Consider the following 20,092-nt stretch of genomic DNA (forward strand, 5'->3'; position numbering starts at 1 on the left):
CCATATTTGAGGCTTTGCTTCTGGGACAGATTGCAGGGAGGGGAAGTAGGGGCAGAGTTCAGCCAGGGCACCCTGTAGCAAAGCAAGCAAGGGCAGGGGAGGGCATTTGTGGCCAACCTGTGCCTTTGAGCCCGGGCTCTTGTGCTACATCCCATCCCCTCTGCTCTCTCTTCCTGTCCCTCAGTTCTACGTGTACTTCTCCTACTTCACGCTGCTGGCAGTGCTGTACCTCACAGCGGCAGTATATGTGAGCATCCAGCACAGAAGACGCAAGAAGCCCCAGGAGCCAGCATTGGCCAAGGAGCTATGCAAGCCTCTGGATGAGGTGCCAGTGAAGGAGAAGACCTCAGAGCTGAGCAGTGTGGAAGCCTGAGAGAAGCTATGAGTGAACAAAAGGGGAAGGGGCCTGTCTGTATGTGCCCTGCCCTCACTGTTGCCCCAGGGAACCATGTGCGCCCCACCAAGATATTTTTGCCTCCCTCTGAACATCAGCACCCAGCAGGGAAGATGAGGACCAGAGAGGCCTGGGTGAGAGTGAATGCCGTGCATAGGCTGTACCTGCACAAAGCGCACAGCCTGATTGCCAGGGGCTGTGTCTCCAGGGATGCCTGCACTCGCTTCACACCTCAGTGCTGGCTGACACTGCTATACAGAGTGAAGGTTTAAAAACAGCTGTTGGTAACGGAGCTGTTTCTAACCAAACCAGCTGGGCTGCCAGGTCCTAGCTCAGAGCTGGTTTAGGCAGCTGCCTGCTGGGTAGAGGGAGCTTTCCTGGTGATTTTTCCACCAATAGACAGACAGACACACACGCAGTGTCTTCCCCTCCCTGTCACACGCTGCTCTTTCAGTGTGACCAGCCCCACACCCCCAGATGATTATTTCAATTTCAGCCAGGTATTTATTATAAGCCTTAAGCAGTCATGCTTGCAAGGTCCTCTCCCCAGCACCACAAGTGCTAGAAATACTTCTTTTTTTGCTTTTCCTTCAACATGTATAAATCCCTTGGGCTGCCTTAGCCTCATCCAAGCGCTACAAGGCAAGAGGGGCCTATAGCCACATATCACCTGGGGTGAGGATTGCAGTAAAGTGACAAGTTGCCCTTGCAGGCCTGGCTGTTTTTGTAGGTAGCTGGTGGTGGGAGTGCACATGAGTGCTGAGGGCTGGTGTCTGTTGCTGGAAAGGCAGCACTGACCCAGCCCCTCCCTTTGCTGGCTGCTCTGTGGCATGAGTGCAAGAGCCTGGTGCTGCTTGTTGAATCTGGTCAGCATGAGGGGCTCACAAGGCCCTGTGATCACAGGTTGGCCCTGGCCAGGTATGGGATTGTCTAGCAGACACGATCCTTTCCACCTGTGTGTGGTGAGTAGCTGCTGTAATTAATCCCTTTGCGCAGGGGTTGGCAACCTTTTTCTCTGGGTCAGAGCTTGTGACCTGGCCTCCTGCTGTGGGCTGTAGATCTCTGATTTTCCCTCCATCCTTACCTTGCTGCAGATGCCCAGCCCCTCTGTAGGGAAGGTAAGCAAATATGAAGGCATGTAAGGGCAGCAGGGAGAGCAACAGAGGGATCTGGTGCCTAAGCCACTAGGTTCTGGTCCAGGAGCTCATAGGTTTTCTTTCCTGGTCTGTCTCTTTAGGTAAGACTGAGGCAGTGCCACCCTGAGTGTGGTACAGCTCTTTATGTCACAAAGACACTAGAGTCTCTTAGTTGACTTCCCATGCCCCCTTCCCCAAGCCCCAATTCAGGCCCCACGCAGGAGACCCCTTGCAGTCAAATTGCATAAAGTGACTTGAAGACCCCCTAGGCCTCAGCTCTGAATCCAGACGGGAGATCCTGAGATGCCAGGACCCCACTGTAGCAAGGGGAACTCTATCAGCCCTGGGCCTACTCCCATCTCTGTCCTTAGCAGAGGGGAGGTATCACCCCACCCAGGGTCCATCCACAGCTAGGAGAGACAGGGTGTGGTACCAACAGCCATTTCAGTGTACACAGAGTAAAAGAGGATACTTTCCTTTATTCAGTGCCTTTAGAAAATGGTTTATAGAACACAACTGACAAAAAAATATAAAGATCCACAGGCTTTAAATTGCATTAATTACATAAAATACAGTAGACAATGAGAAATAGAAATTGTGTGACTTGCACAGCTTTTATGGTAATAATTTCAATACAATAATAAAAAGCTAGTTAAAAATTTAGCACCTCAGATTTTCAAAACTGATTTAAACAATCTTTTAGACATTAGTGCTCAACAAGTACGGTACATATGTAACATGAAAGTGTGTTCAAGGTTTCTGGCTTTGAAGGGGAGCATTTTCCCAGCTCTGATGCTAACACAGGATGCCCAGACAGTGGCCAACACAGTCAGTTGATCTGTCTCTCTCTCTCTCTCTCACACACACACACACACCTCTCTTAACTGTGGGATTCAGTGCCCTGTGCTGAATGGAAATCAGGATGTGTTCTCTACCCAAATCCCCCATACAGGTCATAACCCATTATATTCTCTTGTCCTTTTCTGTTCCTAAGTACCTTACAAGTTATTTGTTAATCTGATCGCTTAAACTTACCAAAATTGGCCTCTCCAGCCCAACGCTAAGGAATCAGATGAGGAAACTATATGCAGGTTTGGGAGTAGCCTGTTCCTGCGCTGGTATGAAATCTCCCATTGCTCTTAATTATCCCCTCATGACAAAGACACAGACTACCCAGGATGTGGCATGTCCCTACCAGAGCACTGACAACACAGGCGGAGCCTGGCTTAGCAGGTATCTGACTGGAAGCCATGATGTGTAGGCTTTTTGGGAGCAATTCTTACACTAGCATTAGAAGAACAGCGCCGTGCATCCTGCCTGTGTAGACACAGCAAATAGCTGTGTGCCTCTTGAGCAACAAAATCAGGCCCTGCAATAGGGCAAGCAAGGCATGTAGCACCAGCTCCAGTACACTTGGATTCTGGATGCTGGAATTAGAGCTCAGATGGGATAGGGAGCAGCACCTGCCCTAGAGACCATGCGTCTTCAACTACCAAGACAGCTGTGCTCAGGACAGTAGGTAGGGGCTAGGGGAAGGGAACCAGAGCCCCTAGCTATAGGACAAACCACCAGAGAGCAGATTTTGTCTGGATGCTGATAGACTTGGAAACCTCCCCCTTGTGGAACAAGGGGATGGAATGGATGGAGAAAGGAAAGCATGAAAAGAAGACATCCACTCCTTCCAATCAGCAACAGCTGATTTAGGTCTAGGAGGGCTGGAATAAGAGGGGCCCAAGACCAGGAGGCAACTGCTCTGGAAAAGTAAAAAACAGATCCTCCCTCACTCTGCTGTCCAGCTAACCATGGGAAACTGGACACATGCCGTAAAACTCCCCTCAAGAATCCTAGCAGCCCAGAGTCTAGTAACAGCAATGCACCAAGACACAAAGTGCTGGGAATGGTGTGTGGCTCTGTACCTACTGCTGATGTGCCCTCACCTCATGGCGAGAACTTTTACCATCACGACCCGTGGCAAGCTGTTAGGGCACCAGCATGCACAGCCAGGCTCCAGGACCCGAGAACACAAGCAAAAGTACTTCTGAAATGGTTTGGGTCAGAATGAAATGAGTCAAAGGAGCAGGGGCTTCAGGGCTGAGACTGTGAACAGGAATGAGCAGCAAAAGCATTAGGCCAGGACCTTGGCTGATGCAATTTCAGAAAGGCCAGGTCTGCCCAACAGGCCCTAATGTCTGGGCATCCTCCTACACTGGGGAGGGAACAAAGGCTCCTGCCTATCTTCACAATGAAATTATTCTGCCTTGGAAAGAAAGGCCCTGGGTTAAGTCAGTGACAGGGCACCCCTGACAGCTTAGAAATGCCATGGAAGAGGAGCATCTTAACTCACAGCAGGGGCAGAAAGGCTTACAAACTAAGTGGACCCAGCAGAATCCAGGAAGTTGACAACCCCCATGCAAGTGGAGAGGAACTTGGGCATGCCCAGCCAGGAACTGGTTATTCATACCTAAAGCTGGGCCAAGGAAGTGGGGAATAAGCAACAGGTGAGGCAGTTGGCTTCTTTAGGCAAAGTTGAGGAGAAAGCTAACCTGCAGGCCCAACTCAAGCAGACGGAAGCTCTCGCATGGGGGGCCTGCCTGGTCCTGGTGGTTTCCACCCAGGGACACACAGACACATACACTTTGGATATTTGGTTTCATGGGACCTTCTGCACATGCTAAGAGCTGCTCTGTTCACAAAACTGCCTCCACCAGGATGTGCTGCCAACACCACCAAGGCCCAAGGGTCACCATGAACCAGTCCAGCACAGCCTCATTACCAAGGTGCTCTGCTTGTTGCTTCAGCTCCTAACAAGAGAGACCAAGGCCAGAGAGCCCCACAAAGTGGGGAGCTGCAGTGTGAGGAGTGGCTGAGCAGCCACTTTCCAATCAGGCCTCTTATTAGAATGAAGAACATCTTGCTGATTTCCAAAAACTCAATGAAGGGCATTGTTGGTATGCACTCCTGTGGGCAACACCGGGCCCCTCCCTGTAAAGAGCATCCTAAGCAAGGTAACAAATAGGGAAACAAGGGGGAGTTTATGCAAGAATATAACTCAAGTGGTTAAATATTAGGGGGATTAAGAGAGAGAAGAAGAGACAAGAACATGGCACATCGACAAATGTGAGGAGTTTGCCATGTCCAGCAAGCCTACCAGGCCACTCCTCTGGCAACCATATCAGCCCGCAGTGCACAAGCCCTGTGTCAGAGTGCGGCTGCTGAGAAGAGACACCACAGTGAGTGCCGGGTTGGCATTTAAAACTATCACAACACTCTTTGGTTTTATATCTGGGAATCGATGCATGAAGGCAGAAGCTGTGCAGGGGAGCTGGCTGCCCCTCCAGCTCTTGACAGATGTGTTCAGGTCCCCTCCTCCCAGCATTTCGTGCCCAGAGTTATTTTTTGGAAGAGGTCATGAAGCTGTTCTCAATGCACAGGACGACGAAGGCATTCTGACAGCTGCTTGCCTTCTGCTCCAGAAGCTTGCCTGAACTCAGAGAGGAGGCCTGCCCTGTCACCACGCTGCTGTCAGTCCTCCACGTCTCACAATAGTTCTCGGTCAGGCGACGCCCCTTGGAGTCAGAACCATGCCACACGCTCTTCTGAGGCCTGAAACACAGTGAAGTGCCATGCTGCTGTATCCACACAGGGCATGGGTGAGGCTGGCATCTTGCGGTGTGTTGTGAGGCCCTTTCACCCACTTGGCGCTCTTGACATGTCCAGGCCACCTGCAGCCGCAGGTGTCCAGAGCGTGGTGGCCCCCCTTCCCCACCGCCAGCTACACTATACATATCTGCCCAGAGCTACAGGCCCAAAGACAGCACTGTTTTACTTACCAAGTGGAGTCTCTCAGGATATCCTTTCCATTAAAGGAGAGGATGTGAGCACCACCTCGGAGCTGCGCCTCCGTGCCTGAAAACAGGGACTCCCAGTTATTGAACAGCACGTCATCCTGGGGGAGAGAAGAGCCAGTCATCAGCAGTGCAACAATAAAAAAGTTGAGGTATGATTACATCTCTGTGGCCCAGCCCATACCCACTGCAGCAAGGGCTTTGCTTTTCCATCTGTCTGTCCATGCACTTACTGCTTGTCCACTTCAGGGTTGGCACTGATCACGCCAAGGGTTGTACCCATGGGGACGTTAGTCTAGAACCAGAAAGGGTACAAGCACAAGCTGCTCTTTAATAGCTGTCCCTGAAGGCAAACAGCTGATCCAGAATACGTATGGCCTCCCTACATTACTGTATACCACCCAAAAAAGAATGACTGCCCTTCCCATCAGCTTGTGCACTCAGTCTTGAGCAGTGCCAAATATAGTATTGCCTATGAAGTTCTGAGCATCCTCATTCCCATGCACCTACATAGACACTTAGCACTGTGCAGGAGATGCCAAGTGTCTGGCCTAATCAGACCCTACTGCCCAAAGTATCCCAGCTAAGTGAAGGGAATTGCCCAATGATGGCAGCGGCCAGTTGCTGTAGTCATAAGGGGCAAGAGTTATCACATGTCTGTGCCCATCCCTCACCAACACATGAGCCTTCTGCTTAAAAAAGGCACACATTCAAACCCTCAGTCCCAGATGAAACGGAGCTGGGCTCCCAGGCAGTGTCCGAACAGGTACACACTGACTTGGCAAAACTGCTCCCATTTTGGCAGGACTGCTGACTGGCCCTAGAGCAGCACGCTGCCTGCCAGCATGCTCAGCCTGGGAGCCCCTGCAGCTCATTCCTCAGGCACCTGCTTCTGGTGTTTTTTCCACTAGCGTTAGCAAACTGAGATACAGGGGCCTGAAGGCTGCCCTCCCTCCACAAAGGCTGAGCTGCATGCCTACCCTGAGGTTGACAATGGGCACCGAGCTCCGGTCAGCCCTGCGCACGATGCTGTACAGGTCCTGCAGCCGGGACGAGAGGAAGGCTCGGAAGGTACCTGTCAGTCCGACCTCCCTGGCCTGCTGGAAGCACTGGAAGTCAGCTCCGCGGATGCCGCGCATGCTGCCACTCAGGGGGGTGTTCAGAGCCACGAGGTGGAGCTGGAAGAACAACGCAGATGAAGGGGCCCTATAGGTGCTGGCTAACACACTCCAGCTGGAGACCACAGCCCCCATGCCACAGAGACACAGCAGAAGCAGACACTTAGTCCCCTGCTCCTTTATGAGAGCACTCTCTCTGCCTCTTCAAGTAATGTGTGCCAGTGGGACCCAAGTGCAAGCTCCAAATACAGCAGTAATTTACTGTGAAGCCAGTGGCAGCACCCTGTGGGAACGAAGGACCCACCCAGTACCAGCAGCTGTCAGTAGAAGGTAGGAATACCTGGCTTAAGTCACAGACAACAATGTCCCGGATGCCCACCCCCATCATTCCCACCACCTCCCACTGCTCAGGCTCCGACTAGCAGCCCACTACAGCCACCCCACAGAACGGGGGGTTTCACACGCTGCTTTGGACAGGAGCCTGTAGGAGATCCATCCTGGCTGCCTGCCTCACGGACTGCACAAGCTGGCAGGGACCACAAGTCCATGTACCAAGCCTGGTGTTAGCAGGCCTGGGAGAGGAGGTGCACATTGGGATGTGGGGTAAGATGCACAGGCTGGTGCACATTGGGATTCATACTGGGATGTGGTGTAAGATCCAGGCTAGCTTTAGCCAGTGCCCTCAGCTCCTTAGCTTCTGGGCTGCAAGGTCAGGGTTTTATACCCTGGGGGTCCAGTTCCTGCCCTATCATTTCTTTATAACCCAACCTAGATCTCTGACAGTTTGTGGCCAGTGATTTCACCCTAGAACTGCTTGTGTGACGCAGTAACAGGCTGGCAGATGGCTGAGTGTATTAAGCCTTCAGTCCTGCCTCTAATGCTCAGAGTATTACCCTTCTGGCCACTGCTGATGCAGGGTCAGGACATTTCTTGGGAACAGGGCTCAGAAAGGTCCTCTGCAGGGTGGCTTGCTGCTGCCTGTGCTGAAAACTCACAGGCAACTGGTAGGGGAGGCACAGGGGGGCACATGCCCCCCCAAGATTGGCCCTCAATTGGGCACCACTCATGGCCAGGGCAGTTTTTTTGCCACCTGGGACAGTGGCGTGTTGGAGTTGGGGGGAGGCACTAAGCCACGGCACAAAAGTATAGGAGTGGATATGGGACTTTTGGCCTGCCCCTGGACCTACCCACAAATTGTGCCCCCCCCAGACTCAGGAGGCAACAGTCACCCTTGGCTGAAGTCAGACCCCCCCGTGAGCAGAAGAGTGCTGGGAGCAACAAGGAGCACCCTAGGATCTGACCTTGTGAGGTGCCCAAGCTCAGAAGGTACTCACAGCAGGCTGGAAGTCATGGTGCGTGTGCATGGCAGAGGGGGTGTTCTCTGGCCGGCGGTTTGGATAGAAGTCATGCAGATTCTCCTGCTGGTGCTGTGCTCCCTGGTGGACAGAGGGCTGCTTGGGCAGGCGGTGGTGGTTAGCAATGATGTCATCTCCTCCCCAGGGCCGCACCGTGGCGTAAGTGTTGTAATCGCGGTGTGGGTGCACAGGTACACGCGGCTGTGACCCAGAAGAGGGAGAGCTGCCATGTGCAAAGTGGATGCTGGGCAGCTTGTCATATACCTCATTGTCCTGGGCCAGGAGAAACAGAGACACTCAGCTGGGCTTTCTTTTTGGGCACAGGGAGCAATCCATGCCTCTAACAGATGACTCTGTGGACCTGGGGCATAATCCAGGACCCTGACTCCACAGCCACTAGGGGCTTCTGTGGCTGGTGCAAAGCCAAGCTGGCTCTGCATATAATCACTCCAGGGCTGGCAAATGTACGCTGGTTGCCAACTGCCCAGGTGCAGCACTATGCCAAGGCAGCTGTACTGTTTCCAGGGGTTTGAGTAACCCTGCAGGGCCTGGGCCAGGCTTTGCTGTGCTATGGAGATGCACCCTAGGAGGAGGGGAAAGGGTTCACTTACCAGCGCAGTGCTGGAGATCACAGTGCGATCTTCAAGCTGAAACAAAGTAAGGCCAGTCACACTAGAGCACAAACACTGAGAACAGACCCATGGCAGGTAATGTGCTCCAGCTCCCCTCAAACCAGACATTTCCCCACCCCTAAACTTCAAGTCCACCTGCTAAGCCCAGACTACTTTACTTCAGGTATGGCAGGTGTCTCAGAGATCTCAATGGGGCCACTTGTGTGAAAGTGCATGTGTATGAAGTGTGTGGCGGGGGGGGCGTGGAGAAACTTTCCCTGAGCCAGAAGACAGACAAGGCAGAAGCTGAAAACACCAACTCAGCAGCCAGCATGTGGGCCAAGGAACAAACCCATGCAGGGTGAAAGCAGGGAGCCTGAACTGATCTGACTCAGAAAAGCCTTGCTGAGACGTATCCTAAATACTGGATTCACCTCATGGACTAATTCCATGGCAGAACCTGGGAGCGGGAGCAGGAGGCTTCCTTCCTGCCAGCTACTTCATCAAGTGGCACCTCAATTCTGTTCCTAATCCACCTTGCCCTCACATGCTAGAACAGTGGCTCCCAACCTTGGGTCACGGGGGGGAGGGGGGTGTCCGCTCCTCGCTCTGCCCCTCCCACCTGCGGAGCTCTCCTGGCACACGATCCACGCAGCTTTTGCTGCTGCTGCCCCCCGCGATCCCAGCCCAGCCCGGGTTTGCTGGCACCCCTGGGCATAAGTGAGTCGGTGGCAGGGGTGGGGGACGCAACCCAGATTTAGGGTCACAGCAAAAAAGGTTGGGAGCCACTGTGCTGAAAGATGCCCCCACAGTTGCAATCTTGTCTTGCACTGACAGTTCTGGAAGCAAGGTTGTGCTACCATCAGCCAGGCTCCTCATGAGAGCCGCTCATGAACAAGAAAAGCAATGTCAGGGGCTGTTGTCACTTGCTCAGCATAGAGTTGTCAAGCTATGGATCTAAGGCAGGATCTCTTCCCTAGGAGCAACAGCACAATGGAGACTAGAAGATTTTTGATGCATCTGGGGAGATGGTGGTGCCCACAGTATATGACAGTCATCACCACTCAGAGCTCTACAAATTTCAACTCATCTCCAGCTCAGAAAGGAGAGCAAAGGAAGCATCAGGCCATAACCTGCACCTGGATCTGCTGGTATGGTCCCAACTGTAAGGCAGAGGCTGTACTAGCTGATCAGGGTGTAAAGCTTGAGTCTTAGGTCTGTGTCCTGAAGACATGACACAGACGCTCAGTAGCATGCATGGCAAGCAGCTTTGTGCCCTCTGACAGGGCTGTTCACAGCACCAAAAGTTCAGCCTGTGCCAAAGAGTTTTGCAGGCCTGAAACTCACTGGCAGCTGCCAGTGTACAGGTCTATTAGTCTTCAGTGATGGGAATGCCTGGGGCATCCTTAGGATGCTCATGGATAGGTGTGGTGGCCAGCATATGAGCAGAACTCAAACTGTAACAGCTCTATAAATGCCAGAGCCCAGCCAGCCATGTGCACAGGCAACTTGATTCCATCCTACTCCAGTGTGCCCACAAATGCCATCGTCAGGGGAGTTTTCGCAGATAGAGCAGACCCACCCCGTACTCACCAGGATTCTCCGGAAGCCATTTCGCACACGGACGTACAGCTCTTCTCTGTCCACTATGAAGACAAGCCACCCCTCGGGCACCTCATGGGCTGTGCTCAGCATGGCCTGATATGATGGCAGGATCTTCAGCTATTGGAATACAGACCAGTCAGTGTGGAGAAAGCTTTCCCTGCCCAAGAAGAGCACACTGCCCAACCTGCATGCAGCCGTATGCCAGGCCCAACTAGCACTGGACAAAGGCACATAAATCTTGATACCATGCCAGGTGCCCATCTTCTCCATGACCTGGTAAGCTTACCCTCCAGCTCACTGTGTCAAACCCTCACCATCTCACTGCTGACCCCAGAGTCCTCTTAAGGACTCACATAGGAGCTAGCATTTGGCTAGGTCTGCTCCTCCCATAGGCCAGGGCTGCTAGGACCCTTTCCTGAAGCTCACTGCCTTGGTTTTGGGCTTCCCATTGCACCTCCATCCACCCCTTCACCGTACAACCCAGGGAATTACAGACGCACAGGCAGGCCCCTGCACCAGAGCATGCACAACACCATTCCCTCCTCCACATCCCCATCTTACCCCAGAGGAAGCAGATGTCCCACTGGTGCCTGGAGGTCCTGGAGGCCCTGGCGGGCCAGGAGGGCCAACCACGTTGGCTGGAAGAAAAAACGGACTAAGACTCGAGGGTGCTTCAGTGTACCAGGACCCTTTCAGGCCATGCTCATAGGTTGGCAGGGGGAAGAATGGAGGAGGGGGGAGTGTCTGAGGTACAGGGACAGGAAGCACCAGATTAGGCTGGAGAAGTAGAAAGGAGGCATGAGAAATGAATATCAGGCTGCCAAGAACTGAGGGCAGGGAAACAAATCCCAGGCAAAGGGAACACCAAGTGAACTGTGAGCTGATATCCTCAGCAAATACTCACTTTGTCTGTGGGGTCCTGGGAAGGAGGGGGGCCCAGGGGGCCCAGGTGGGCCAGGAGGGCCCTGTCGCCCCTCATACCCAATGCCAGGAGGTCCCTGAGGTCCTGGGGGGCCAGGTGGGCCAGCAATGCTGTCTCCCTTGGGACCCTACGGGTGTATAAGAGTCTTCAGACTAAACACACAGCCTGCCCTGACCCAGCACACCTGTCCTAGCCCTTCACACACCCTCACCCCAATCACCAACACACCTTCACCCCAGTCCCTCTACCAGGAGAGTCAGGCTAGAGCACACTCTGCCTCCCATCTGCACATGCCGCACCCCCAAGGGATTGGCATAAAGTTCACTGACCCCACTTCTTGCCTCCCACTTCAGCTGGGGAGAGGGAAGAGCACTACCATTCTCTGACAGAAGGGAACCTCAGGGCACCTTCTCACTCAGACTATCCAGTCTGGTCCTGTGGCCATTGCTGCCTGAGAAATTCTCCTTAGTCCTCCATCCCCACACCTTCCTGAAATTCCCCTTTCAGTGCACCCCCACCCCCTACTTCCTAGGGTGGTGATAATGCTGGGCTACCTGCCACCTGCCCCATCCCACTCCATCCTAGGGCCTCCTTGGTGCTCAGAGCACAAGAGGCGCACATGCTCACGAATGAGCCCCACACCCACTGCCATCAGGGGCATCTTACCGGAAGACCAGGGTAGCCCTGGGGGCCAGGAGGGCCCGGCTGTCCAACAACGCCTGGTCCATATAGTGTTCCCCCAGCAGGCTCGCCTTTTTCGCCTTTTAAGCCGGAGTCCCCTCGCTCTCCTTTTTCACCCTAAGGAAAGCAGTTATAATTACTGTAGTCTGTCCATATGCCAAACAGCTGACATACAGATCACATCCAACCCAAACCTGAGTATAGCAGCATGCTGAATTCTTCTCGCAGATTAACCCTGTCACTTTTGACCGAACAGACCAGGTTCCAACAAGCACAGGCTTGACAGACTTGCACTGTGATGCATGGCCTGGGGCACTGTGTATTTCCTGTCACTGCTTGTGGCTGTAGGGAGCTGATCCACCCTGAGCGTATCAGCCCCAGATGTGGTACTGCCACTCCTCTTAGGGCATGTGATTCAGGCAGGACAATTTGACATCTGTGCACTGTAGAAGTTTGGCTTCCCATGCCATGAAAGCTATAATCTGCTTTTCAGTGTGAATGGTCACATGGCTCTTCAGCCACTGCACTGAAGACTCCCACAGTCTGCAGTGATGGCTGCAGATGGGCAACACATAACCCCAAACTCCTTTCAGCACCATACCCACTTCATGTTGGTGCCCGCTACTAGTGCTGCCACACACAAGAATCCCACTGACCACAGAGAAATAGCAGGACTCAGTGCTACTGGAACATGTACCTACCCGAAAAGCGGCACCAAATTGGCTGAGGTCATAAGGGAACTGGCCTGTGAACAAACAGGGGAAACTGTCAGAGTGGGTAGTACACAGGCTGAATGAGGCTCCTTTACACTGCGTCTCAAACACTTCTCTTAGCTTCATCACTATCCGGCATTCTTGTCTCACCTCACTGGGGCTGGGGGCAACTTGCACCCCACACCCTAAAGTTAACAGAATGAAGAACTGTGGTTCTTGAGTCAACTAGGGAGAGAAATCAGCTCTGCTCCATAAGTTCATGTTGTACCACAACAAATAAACCCGGAGCACAACAGCTCTGTGTTAATTCTGTGTTTGCAGAATACAATGTTGCACAGCAAATGATTATGGGAAGCAAATCACACACCTCCGATTTGCTACACATCCATATATGTAAACACCTGCAAAAGTGCATCTATACACACGTGTAAATCCTATGTTAAAAGAACACCATTAAGGTTGCAAAATTCAGGAAGTGCCAGAATTCAGGTTACCTGTGCAGCCTTGAACTGCTCCCCCACCCCGCATTCATTATGAGACAGCCCTTAATTACACAGTTGCATCCTATTGTTTTCCCAGGATCCCTGCCTCATTCATTGTACTGCACAGACAGTGCTCACTGAAAAGACTGCTATTTAATGTTGTGCTGATTCCTCCATGTTAAATGTGTCCCCAATGCTGTACTGTTCTGCCCCCATCCAAAGCCTGGTCTGAAGACAGAATGATTAATCAGCTCCTGGCCTGTTTTTGCATGCTGTTTATCACTATATTATCTCAGTGTTTCACAGCTGTTAATGAATTTATCTTCAGAACACTCCTGAGAGGCAAGGTGGTTGCATCTTTCCATGTTCCTGCTGGCACACTGAAGCACAGGGAGATTAAAGTCAAAAGTATCCACTAATTAATTCTGAGTACCCAGTTTGAAAAATCAGGTCCTAGATTGCTCAGAGCATATAGCATTATATAGTAATAGATATGTTCAGAGCACAGCTCCCAGTGACATTCATGGTAGCTGTGAGAGCTCAGCACTTCTGCAAATCAGACATCAATGTCTCAAGTCAGAGACCAGAAACTGAATGCAAAATACATGATTGCCTAGGAAAAGTCTGCTTTAAGAGATCTGCCTGCCATCACACATGGAAGTCTGTGGCAGAGGTAAGGGTAGACTCCAGTTTAGCTTTCCAGTGCCTTTACCATGGGACTCTTCTTTCCCATTTTGTAATTCCCCATCTCACTGCCCACCTTGCAACCTTTCCAGTAAACGAGGTTGAGAGGCAGGCACTAGTACCCCTCCCTGTGTCTGCAGCCACAATGTATGCAGAAGCACATACATGCACACAGGTATCTCTAGGAAATGAAGAGTGAGGGACCTGTGGAGACCAAGCAGTCAGCTCTGCAAATCCTTTGGGGTGAGTCTTGCTGTATGGATGTATATGGGTGCAGCTAAGTCCCATTGGGTTTAATCCTTGCAAGAAGGGCTGGATCATCTCTTAAGTAGGAGGGCATCTCTGCCCAGAGGCTGGGCTGGGAAATCTGGCAGCCCAGAAGTTGCTCGGTTTTCATGGTTTGGGATCACCCACTGTGTAACACTCCCTCAGGAAAAAAGCCATAGATGCTGCTGCCTTACATTACTGTACATGAAGAGATTTGTCTAGCCAGGGCCTTTGTGAGCTCTCTATGCCCACACAATGTCTGGCATCACCCATAAGATGTGACCCAGAGATTAAAGAGCAGTCTGATACTCTAGTGGTGTGAGTCTGGCTGTGCATGAATGATTTTGTAGCATGCTTTTACCGTGTCCCAACCCGGAGAGGAGGGAATGAGGAGCCTCTCCTCACTGTGCTGGACCCTGCCCAGGGGCCCACTGCAGCACAGGTGAGTGAGAAGCTAGCTGTTGTATGAGCAATGGAAAAAGGAAGACAGGTTTTTCATACTCCTAACTGGCTAAGCCAACCCAAGTCAGTCAACCAAGGACATTCAAAGGGGCTGATAAAGACACATGCAGCTGGCTGCTAAGTTAAGGTGGAGCACAGCCAGACAGAATCTCTTCTCTGCCCTTGCACCATGTATGGCCACTTCCATGTATGGCACAGAAGCAATCTGTGATACCTTCTTTTGAGTGTGGATGCCAGAGTGAGACAATGCAGGGCAAAGAGACCCAGTGGCTGCATGGTATGGTGTCCCTTACTGCCAGCAGGTGTCAGTGACTTCTTCCTGAACATGAACATCCCCTCCAGCTTGCATTAGCTATGCCCAACCAGTCCTTCCAAGACTGACAAACAAGCTGTTCTTTGCAGCAATACACACGCATACAACCCAGCCGTCTAGCCACCAGGCAGGATCCTGCTTCCTGTAACCTCGGTTCAGCTTAGGACAGACAGGAGGTCAGAGATCTGTCCACTGCAAGAAGCTCACTTACCTGGGGGCCCTGGGGCACCTGTGTCTCCTTTCTCACCCTTCTGTCCTGGGGCACCCTGGTAACCTGCCAAAGAAAGTACTGACATTGTCTTCACAGGTTTGAACATCAAACAAAGTATGGAGAGGACAGACTGGGACTATGGCAACATCTAGTGGCAAAGAGTGGAAATGACTGTTTTCTCTGCACCCGCCTTACCACAGCGTTCTCTTCTCACCAGTACAGCGGAAGATGGGGAAGAGCTACAGGCAAATGATGACTTTCCTAACAGCAGATAACGTGTGTTCAAATGTGTTTCTTAAAACCAATGGAACCCATATTCTTGTGTGAACCCAGCCAGTCACAGGTGTGAGGCATTTTATGGTTCCTGCCATGCTCTTAAAACCATAAAGCAATGAGGCAGCTAATGTGCCTATCACTCAGTGATAAATAGCAGAGGAAGAGGTAGAGTATTCCATCCAAACCCCTTCAGTGCTGAGGAGCAACCCACTAAAGGGTAAAGCTATCCTTGAGTATAAGGGCTGACTCAGGTTAAAATACGGTAGGGACAAAGACTTGTATCCTGGGATCATGGAGACCTACATTTTAAGTGCCACTTTAAGTCCCACATCAAGTACCTGTGAAGTACTGAGATAACACTTTGTCCCCAGGACAACTGTGGCTAATGCAAGTTAATTGCCATTTAAGCTTTGTGTATAAATGACAGTCCAACGCATGTTTTTATGCAAGTCAAAGCCCTGGACAATCAGACCCAGGATAAACCCAATGTCTGTTTTTACCCAGAGAGGACATAGATGACCTCCGTGAATGTCAGGCTCTTTTGCACCTTTGGGAAAATACATGTGCTCTGGGAGTAGGGGGGGGTATGCTTTAATTAGAGAGGCTCTGAGAACTGCTTTAATTAAAACACCTGGAGCATCACGTGCATCAGCATCCTTGTGTTGAAAAATGGCGATGGGGGTACTAACTAAAGCTTGTCAGTGCCCCCACCACCATGTTTTAGCATGGGGACGCTGATACACATAACACTAGAGTCTGCTGGAGTGCAGTAATTACCGTGCTCCAGCAGATTCGATTAATCAAGTCTGCTCTGATGCACTGTATTTACAGTGTGTCAGAGCAGCCTCGCTCCCTCCACATGTATAGCTGAGGTTCCCAAAAGACAGCTGAAGGTTTCTACTACACAAAAGGAATAATCCTCCAGCAGGAAATAAGTAGCAAGTGCTAGGCAGCTCTCAAATCAGCAGGAGTACACTGTTCCTGCCCTAAGAATTTTGCAGCAGTGTTAGCCAGGATGCAGAAGAGCTCAAAAGAAAGCAAAAAGGGCAGGTGGAGCAGGAAGATGATAGGGCTATGCAGGGAGTAGCTGGTGGAAAATTTTCACCTTGTTGAAAACCCAGTCTATTATCATAATTTTTCATGAATTTTTTGTAACATATTGTCATTTTCCATGAACTTTCCATGAACATTTTCAAAATCTTTTGATTGAAAATGTTTATGGAATGAATCCTGAACAATGAAAATATTCATGGAAAGTGACTCCTTTACCACTAAAAATTTAGATTTTTTCAGCAAAAAACCCCTGTATGCTGGAAAATGAAATGTTTTAGTTTTTAATTTTTTCTCTGAAAAGTTGGAATTTCTTACAGGAAATTTCAATAAACATTCTTTTTTTTTCCCCTTTCCTGTGGAAATGTTCTGTAGGGGAAGAAAAAAAAAAATTCCAACTGCCCTATCAGTAAAGGCCTTTGCAGGGCACAACACATTCACTCATTCAGGTTTTACAGTAGCTAGCTGTAGCCCATCACTGTTAAATCCAGATAAAGTTTAAATTTAAGAGACTAAGTCATTCCAAATAACATCTCTCCTGACTGGGACTTTCTAAAATCCCACCCCTTTCCTTCTGGCTAATTCTCCCGAAGTCATTCATGTCACTGCTCTAATTACTGGCTCATTGGAAAAATCAAGACTCCATTCCTCTTTCACTACTCTTCCAAGTACTAGTATATTCTTACCTGGCAAGCCAGGAGGTCCAGGAGGGCCTGCCTCAGTAAACGCCTGAAAACACAAAAATAACAGAGCTTTAAAAACAAGAAAGGCCTATGACACATTCTGGCCAGGCAGAGCTGCAGACTAGCACATGCTACAGTCAGGGTCTGCCCAGCGATGCATTGATGCAGCGCACCATGCATGGAACATATCACTGCTGGTGGGGTGCTCTCTGCCCACATACAGCTCACTCTAGTATTGTTTTTTCCCAATGTAGAATGTGCTTCTGTATTAAACATGTATCTCATTAATGGAGTCCACATTCATCATGACTGGATGCCAGGTTATATGCTCCATTTGTAATGGCCCAAAAGTTGGATCAAGATGCCCTCGTGCTGGGCAGTGGGTGCTGTCAGCTGACCTGTTGAAACCAGTAGGTTCTAATAAAAAGATGCTGTCAGCCAGGACCACCTCCTCCCCCCTCACCAGTTCATCTGCTTTGTTCAGAGATGAGGGGAACACAGGCCCTGCTCTCTCTCCACACCTTAGTGGACACAGGAGTTTCCAGGTGTCTAACTAGCACTTGCTAAAAGGCAGTTGTCCTCCACCTAGTCCTATATGGAGGCTATGTGGATGACTGCCCTGGAGAGCTGTATTAGTATCTTATACACAGTCCTTTGACTGGATAATACCTTGAGCTATTGAGTCATTAACCCAAAGTGCACCATATCATGAAATCAGATAGTGGCACTGCCTTTGTTGGTCACCATTTTCTATTATTCTAATATTGGACACCAGCTCCTGAGAAAGGGGTTCACACGGGCCAATCAAAATGCCCTCTACATTGCTGAAATTGGGGAGTAAATGGAGCAAGGAGATGCCTTTAGAGTTTCTTGTCCTGGTCATTACGTGTATCCAAACTGCAGCATGGAGCGATGAAGTGTAAGGATAGTTACTTACGTTACCGTCATAGATGGGCACTATGCTGCCAGGAGGGCCTGGAGGGCCTGGGGGACCTGGAAGACCCTGCAGAGAGGGAAGAATTGATTTGTTTTGAGAAGCCTGGTCTGACGTGCAATCAACCTAATGAAGCATGCACTATAGGAGGGGCTGGGACATGACAACACAGCTGTACTCTTTTTTGCAGAGTTATCTGTGACCCCCTTGCTACAAGAACACTGCAGGCAGCAGGGACACTGCATGCAATACAGCTCTTCACCTGCATCCATATTCCCAGATGTGGCCTCTATTTCTCTGGATCACTTTGAGATAGTCCAAGACCTGGCTTTCAAAGCTGAATACCTATCATTCCAGCTGAGGCCAGCAGGTACCCAGCCCCTCTAAGACTTGGATTTGGTTGTCTAGGGATGGCACCTAAATCAATTAAGTACTCCACATTAGTGAAGACTGATGGTCACAGAGGCTTCCATCCAATGGTGCTAAGGAACTAGACCACTGAACTTCAGTGGAGGAAAAGGGGTTTGTTCAGGCAAGGGAGGAAAATTTGTATTTCCCAGAGAGATCAGCAAGTTGCTGAGGCACAGAGCTAGAGGCCACCTATTCTTGACTCCCTGCAGTAGAAGGAGGGGCCAAAGCCCGAAAGGATCAGAGTGAGAGTGGAACACTGAATGTGTGAACACTGATACCCTGAATCTAGCCTGAGCAGCTTTATCTTCTTTCACTGAAGGCTGAGTTGCCACTGCTAGCTTTCCTTTAGTGTGGGTAACAGTGTGCTCATGGGCAGTTAGCAGAGAGAGGCTGAGGATCATAAAATCTCCACCCTCACCCTGTGCTCCCTTGGTTTTTATGCCCATGCTCTGATTTCAGTCTGACACAGGAGCAGGAACTAGAAGTGGTGACGCATAGGGGGCGCACACAGGTGCATGTGCATCCCGTGAGCATGGCAGTGCACCCCCTACGAAAATGCACTGCCAACACTGTTGGTGGCACCTGCGGGTAGTCACTGCTTGCTACCCCTGTTGCCATCATTGCCAGCAGCATCTGCGGGTGGTCAGCAATCGCGATCTCCAAGTGATCGCTGAGCTCTGCTTGGCACATACCACCCCCCCCCACCAGTGCCAGCAGTGTCTGTGGGAGCTCCCTGCTTACTGCCTCCAGCATCGCCAAGCCCCCCAGCCACTGAGGGCACATGTCATTCATGGGAACTAGGAATGGGTGGGACATGACTGTGGGGTTTGAGCAAAGTAGAGCAGAGCATGGTGGGATGCAGCAGGTTGGGCTTGTGGGAGTCCAGAAGGGAAAGAATTACTGTCTGGGACAACTGGTAAAGGGGAGGGAAGTGGAAGCCATGGTGGTAGTGCCATGAATACTGCCTTCCAGGGAACAAATCACCAGTGGCACTTGGCACTGCTCCATTCACACACTGCGCTGTCTGCTATGCAGCAGTCGGGAGGGATAGAAGCAGGAACGACACTCAGTACAATGCAGCTGGCACATGCCTATGGTGGGAAATAGCAGCAGAGAACCCAGGACCAATGATCATGCCCTTAAGCAGCAAGTTTGTATTCTCTTCTACAATGAGTTGAGCTCTGTGCCTTCAAAATGGGCATAGACATGGCTTCATCCTAGTACTTCAGCCCTCCAGCTCCTCTCCAAATCACTTTCTTCACTCATTCAACTTGCTTGCTGCTACCTCTCTTGGCCTATGGCTGCTGGCTCCTTGGGGCAGGGATCGCATCCCTCTCTCTACACATGGGGTCACATCTCTTTAGACCAATGGAGCCTTTAATTAGGTGCAAACAGCAGCAAGAAAAGCCATTTCCACAGCCAGCTGCAGCACCCTGGGAAAGGCAGGCACTTCAGTGAGCACTTACCGGTACGCCAAACCCTCCACTAGGGTCTGCAGGGTCACCTTTCTCACCCTTCAGCCCATTCATGCCAGGACGACCCTGGGGATAAAAAGCACAGATCAGTCCCTGGACCTACAGGACAGTGTGTTTTTGCAGATACTGCTTGTGTTAATGCCAACTGAAGACACTGACAAGATAAACTGCAACTCAAAAAGTCTTGTGCAGGGGAGTAGGTTAGCTGTAAACAAAGCCTACTCCCATTTGACAGGCCTGACCTCCTTGTCTTCCAACCCAGCAGAAGCACTGGAGAAGACAGAAGCACCTGGGCTCCTCCCCACTGCCAGGTGCTGGGGAGAAAGGAGTTTCTTATGGACCCCCCACTCTCTCAGACTTCAGTGTAGCACAGCTTTCAGTTTGTTCACCCTCTAAAAACACCAGGAGTACATTTTCAGATGTGGATCTTACACAGCTGCTCTGCTAAGACACAAACACTATGA

The 20,092-nt window shown here is 50.9% G+C and overlaps 2 protein-coding genes across 8 annotated transcripts in view; one reads left to right on the top strand and one right to left on the bottom strand.

Moving 5' to 3' along the window:
- SLC19A1 (solute carrier family 19 member 1) overlaps window positions 1-3,192 on the top strand; it is a 26,431-nt gene extending 23,239 nt beyond the window's left edge. For all 3 annotated transcript variants that reach the window (XM_019553639.1, XM_019553638.1, XM_019553640.1), the window contains one exon: window positions 185-3,192. In XM_019553639.1, the coding sequence (XP_019409184.1) occupies window positions 185-373 (189 nt within the window). In that variant the 3' untranslated portion in view covers window positions 374-3,192. The remainder of the gene's footprint in view (window positions 1-184) is intronic.
- COL18A1 (collagen type XVIII alpha 1 chain) overlaps window positions 1,990-20,092 on the bottom strand; it is a 161,776-nt gene continuing 143,673 nt past the window's right edge. For 3 of the 5 annotated variants that reach the window (XM_019553636.1, XM_019553637.1, XM_019553634.1), the window contains exons 29-42: window positions 19,620-19,694; window positions 17,746-17,811; window positions 16,812-16,854; window positions 14,800-14,862; window positions 12,369-12,412; window positions 11,653-11,784; window positions 10,969-11,113; window positions 10,626-10,702; window positions 10,053-10,181; window positions 8,460-8,495; window positions 7,828-8,121; window positions 6,356-6,553; window positions 5,361-5,476; window positions 1,990-5,133 (exon numbers count right to left, since the gene is read on the bottom strand). In XM_019553636.1, the coding sequence (XP_019409181.1) occupies window positions 4,920-5,133; window positions 5,361-5,476; window positions 6,356-6,553; window positions 7,828-8,121; window positions 8,460-8,495; window positions 10,053-10,181; window positions 10,626-10,702; window positions 10,969-11,113; window positions 11,653-11,784; window positions 12,369-12,412; window positions 14,800-14,862; window positions 16,812-16,854; window positions 17,746-17,811; window positions 19,620-19,694 (1,632 nt within the window). In that variant the 3' untranslated portion in view covers window positions 1,990-4,919. The remainder of the gene's footprint in view (window positions 5,134-5,360; window positions 5,477-6,355; window positions 6,554-7,827; window positions 8,122-8,459; window positions 8,496-10,052; window positions 10,182-10,625; window positions 10,703-10,968; window positions 11,114-11,652; window positions 11,785-12,368; window positions 12,413-14,799; window positions 14,863-16,811; window positions 16,855-17,745; window positions 17,812-19,619; window positions 19,695-20,092) is intronic. The other 2 variants (XM_019553633.1, XM_019553635.1) reach the window with 2 other exon arrangements.

This window comes from Crocodylus porosus, unplaced genomic scaffold, assembly GCF_001723895.1.
Source record: "Crocodylus porosus isolate Cpor-Errol unplaced genomic scaffold, CroPor_comp1, whole genome shotgun sequence".
In the NCBI taxonomy this organism is placed as follows: Eukaryota; Metazoa; Chordata; order Crocodylia; family Crocodylidae; genus Crocodylus; species Crocodylus porosus.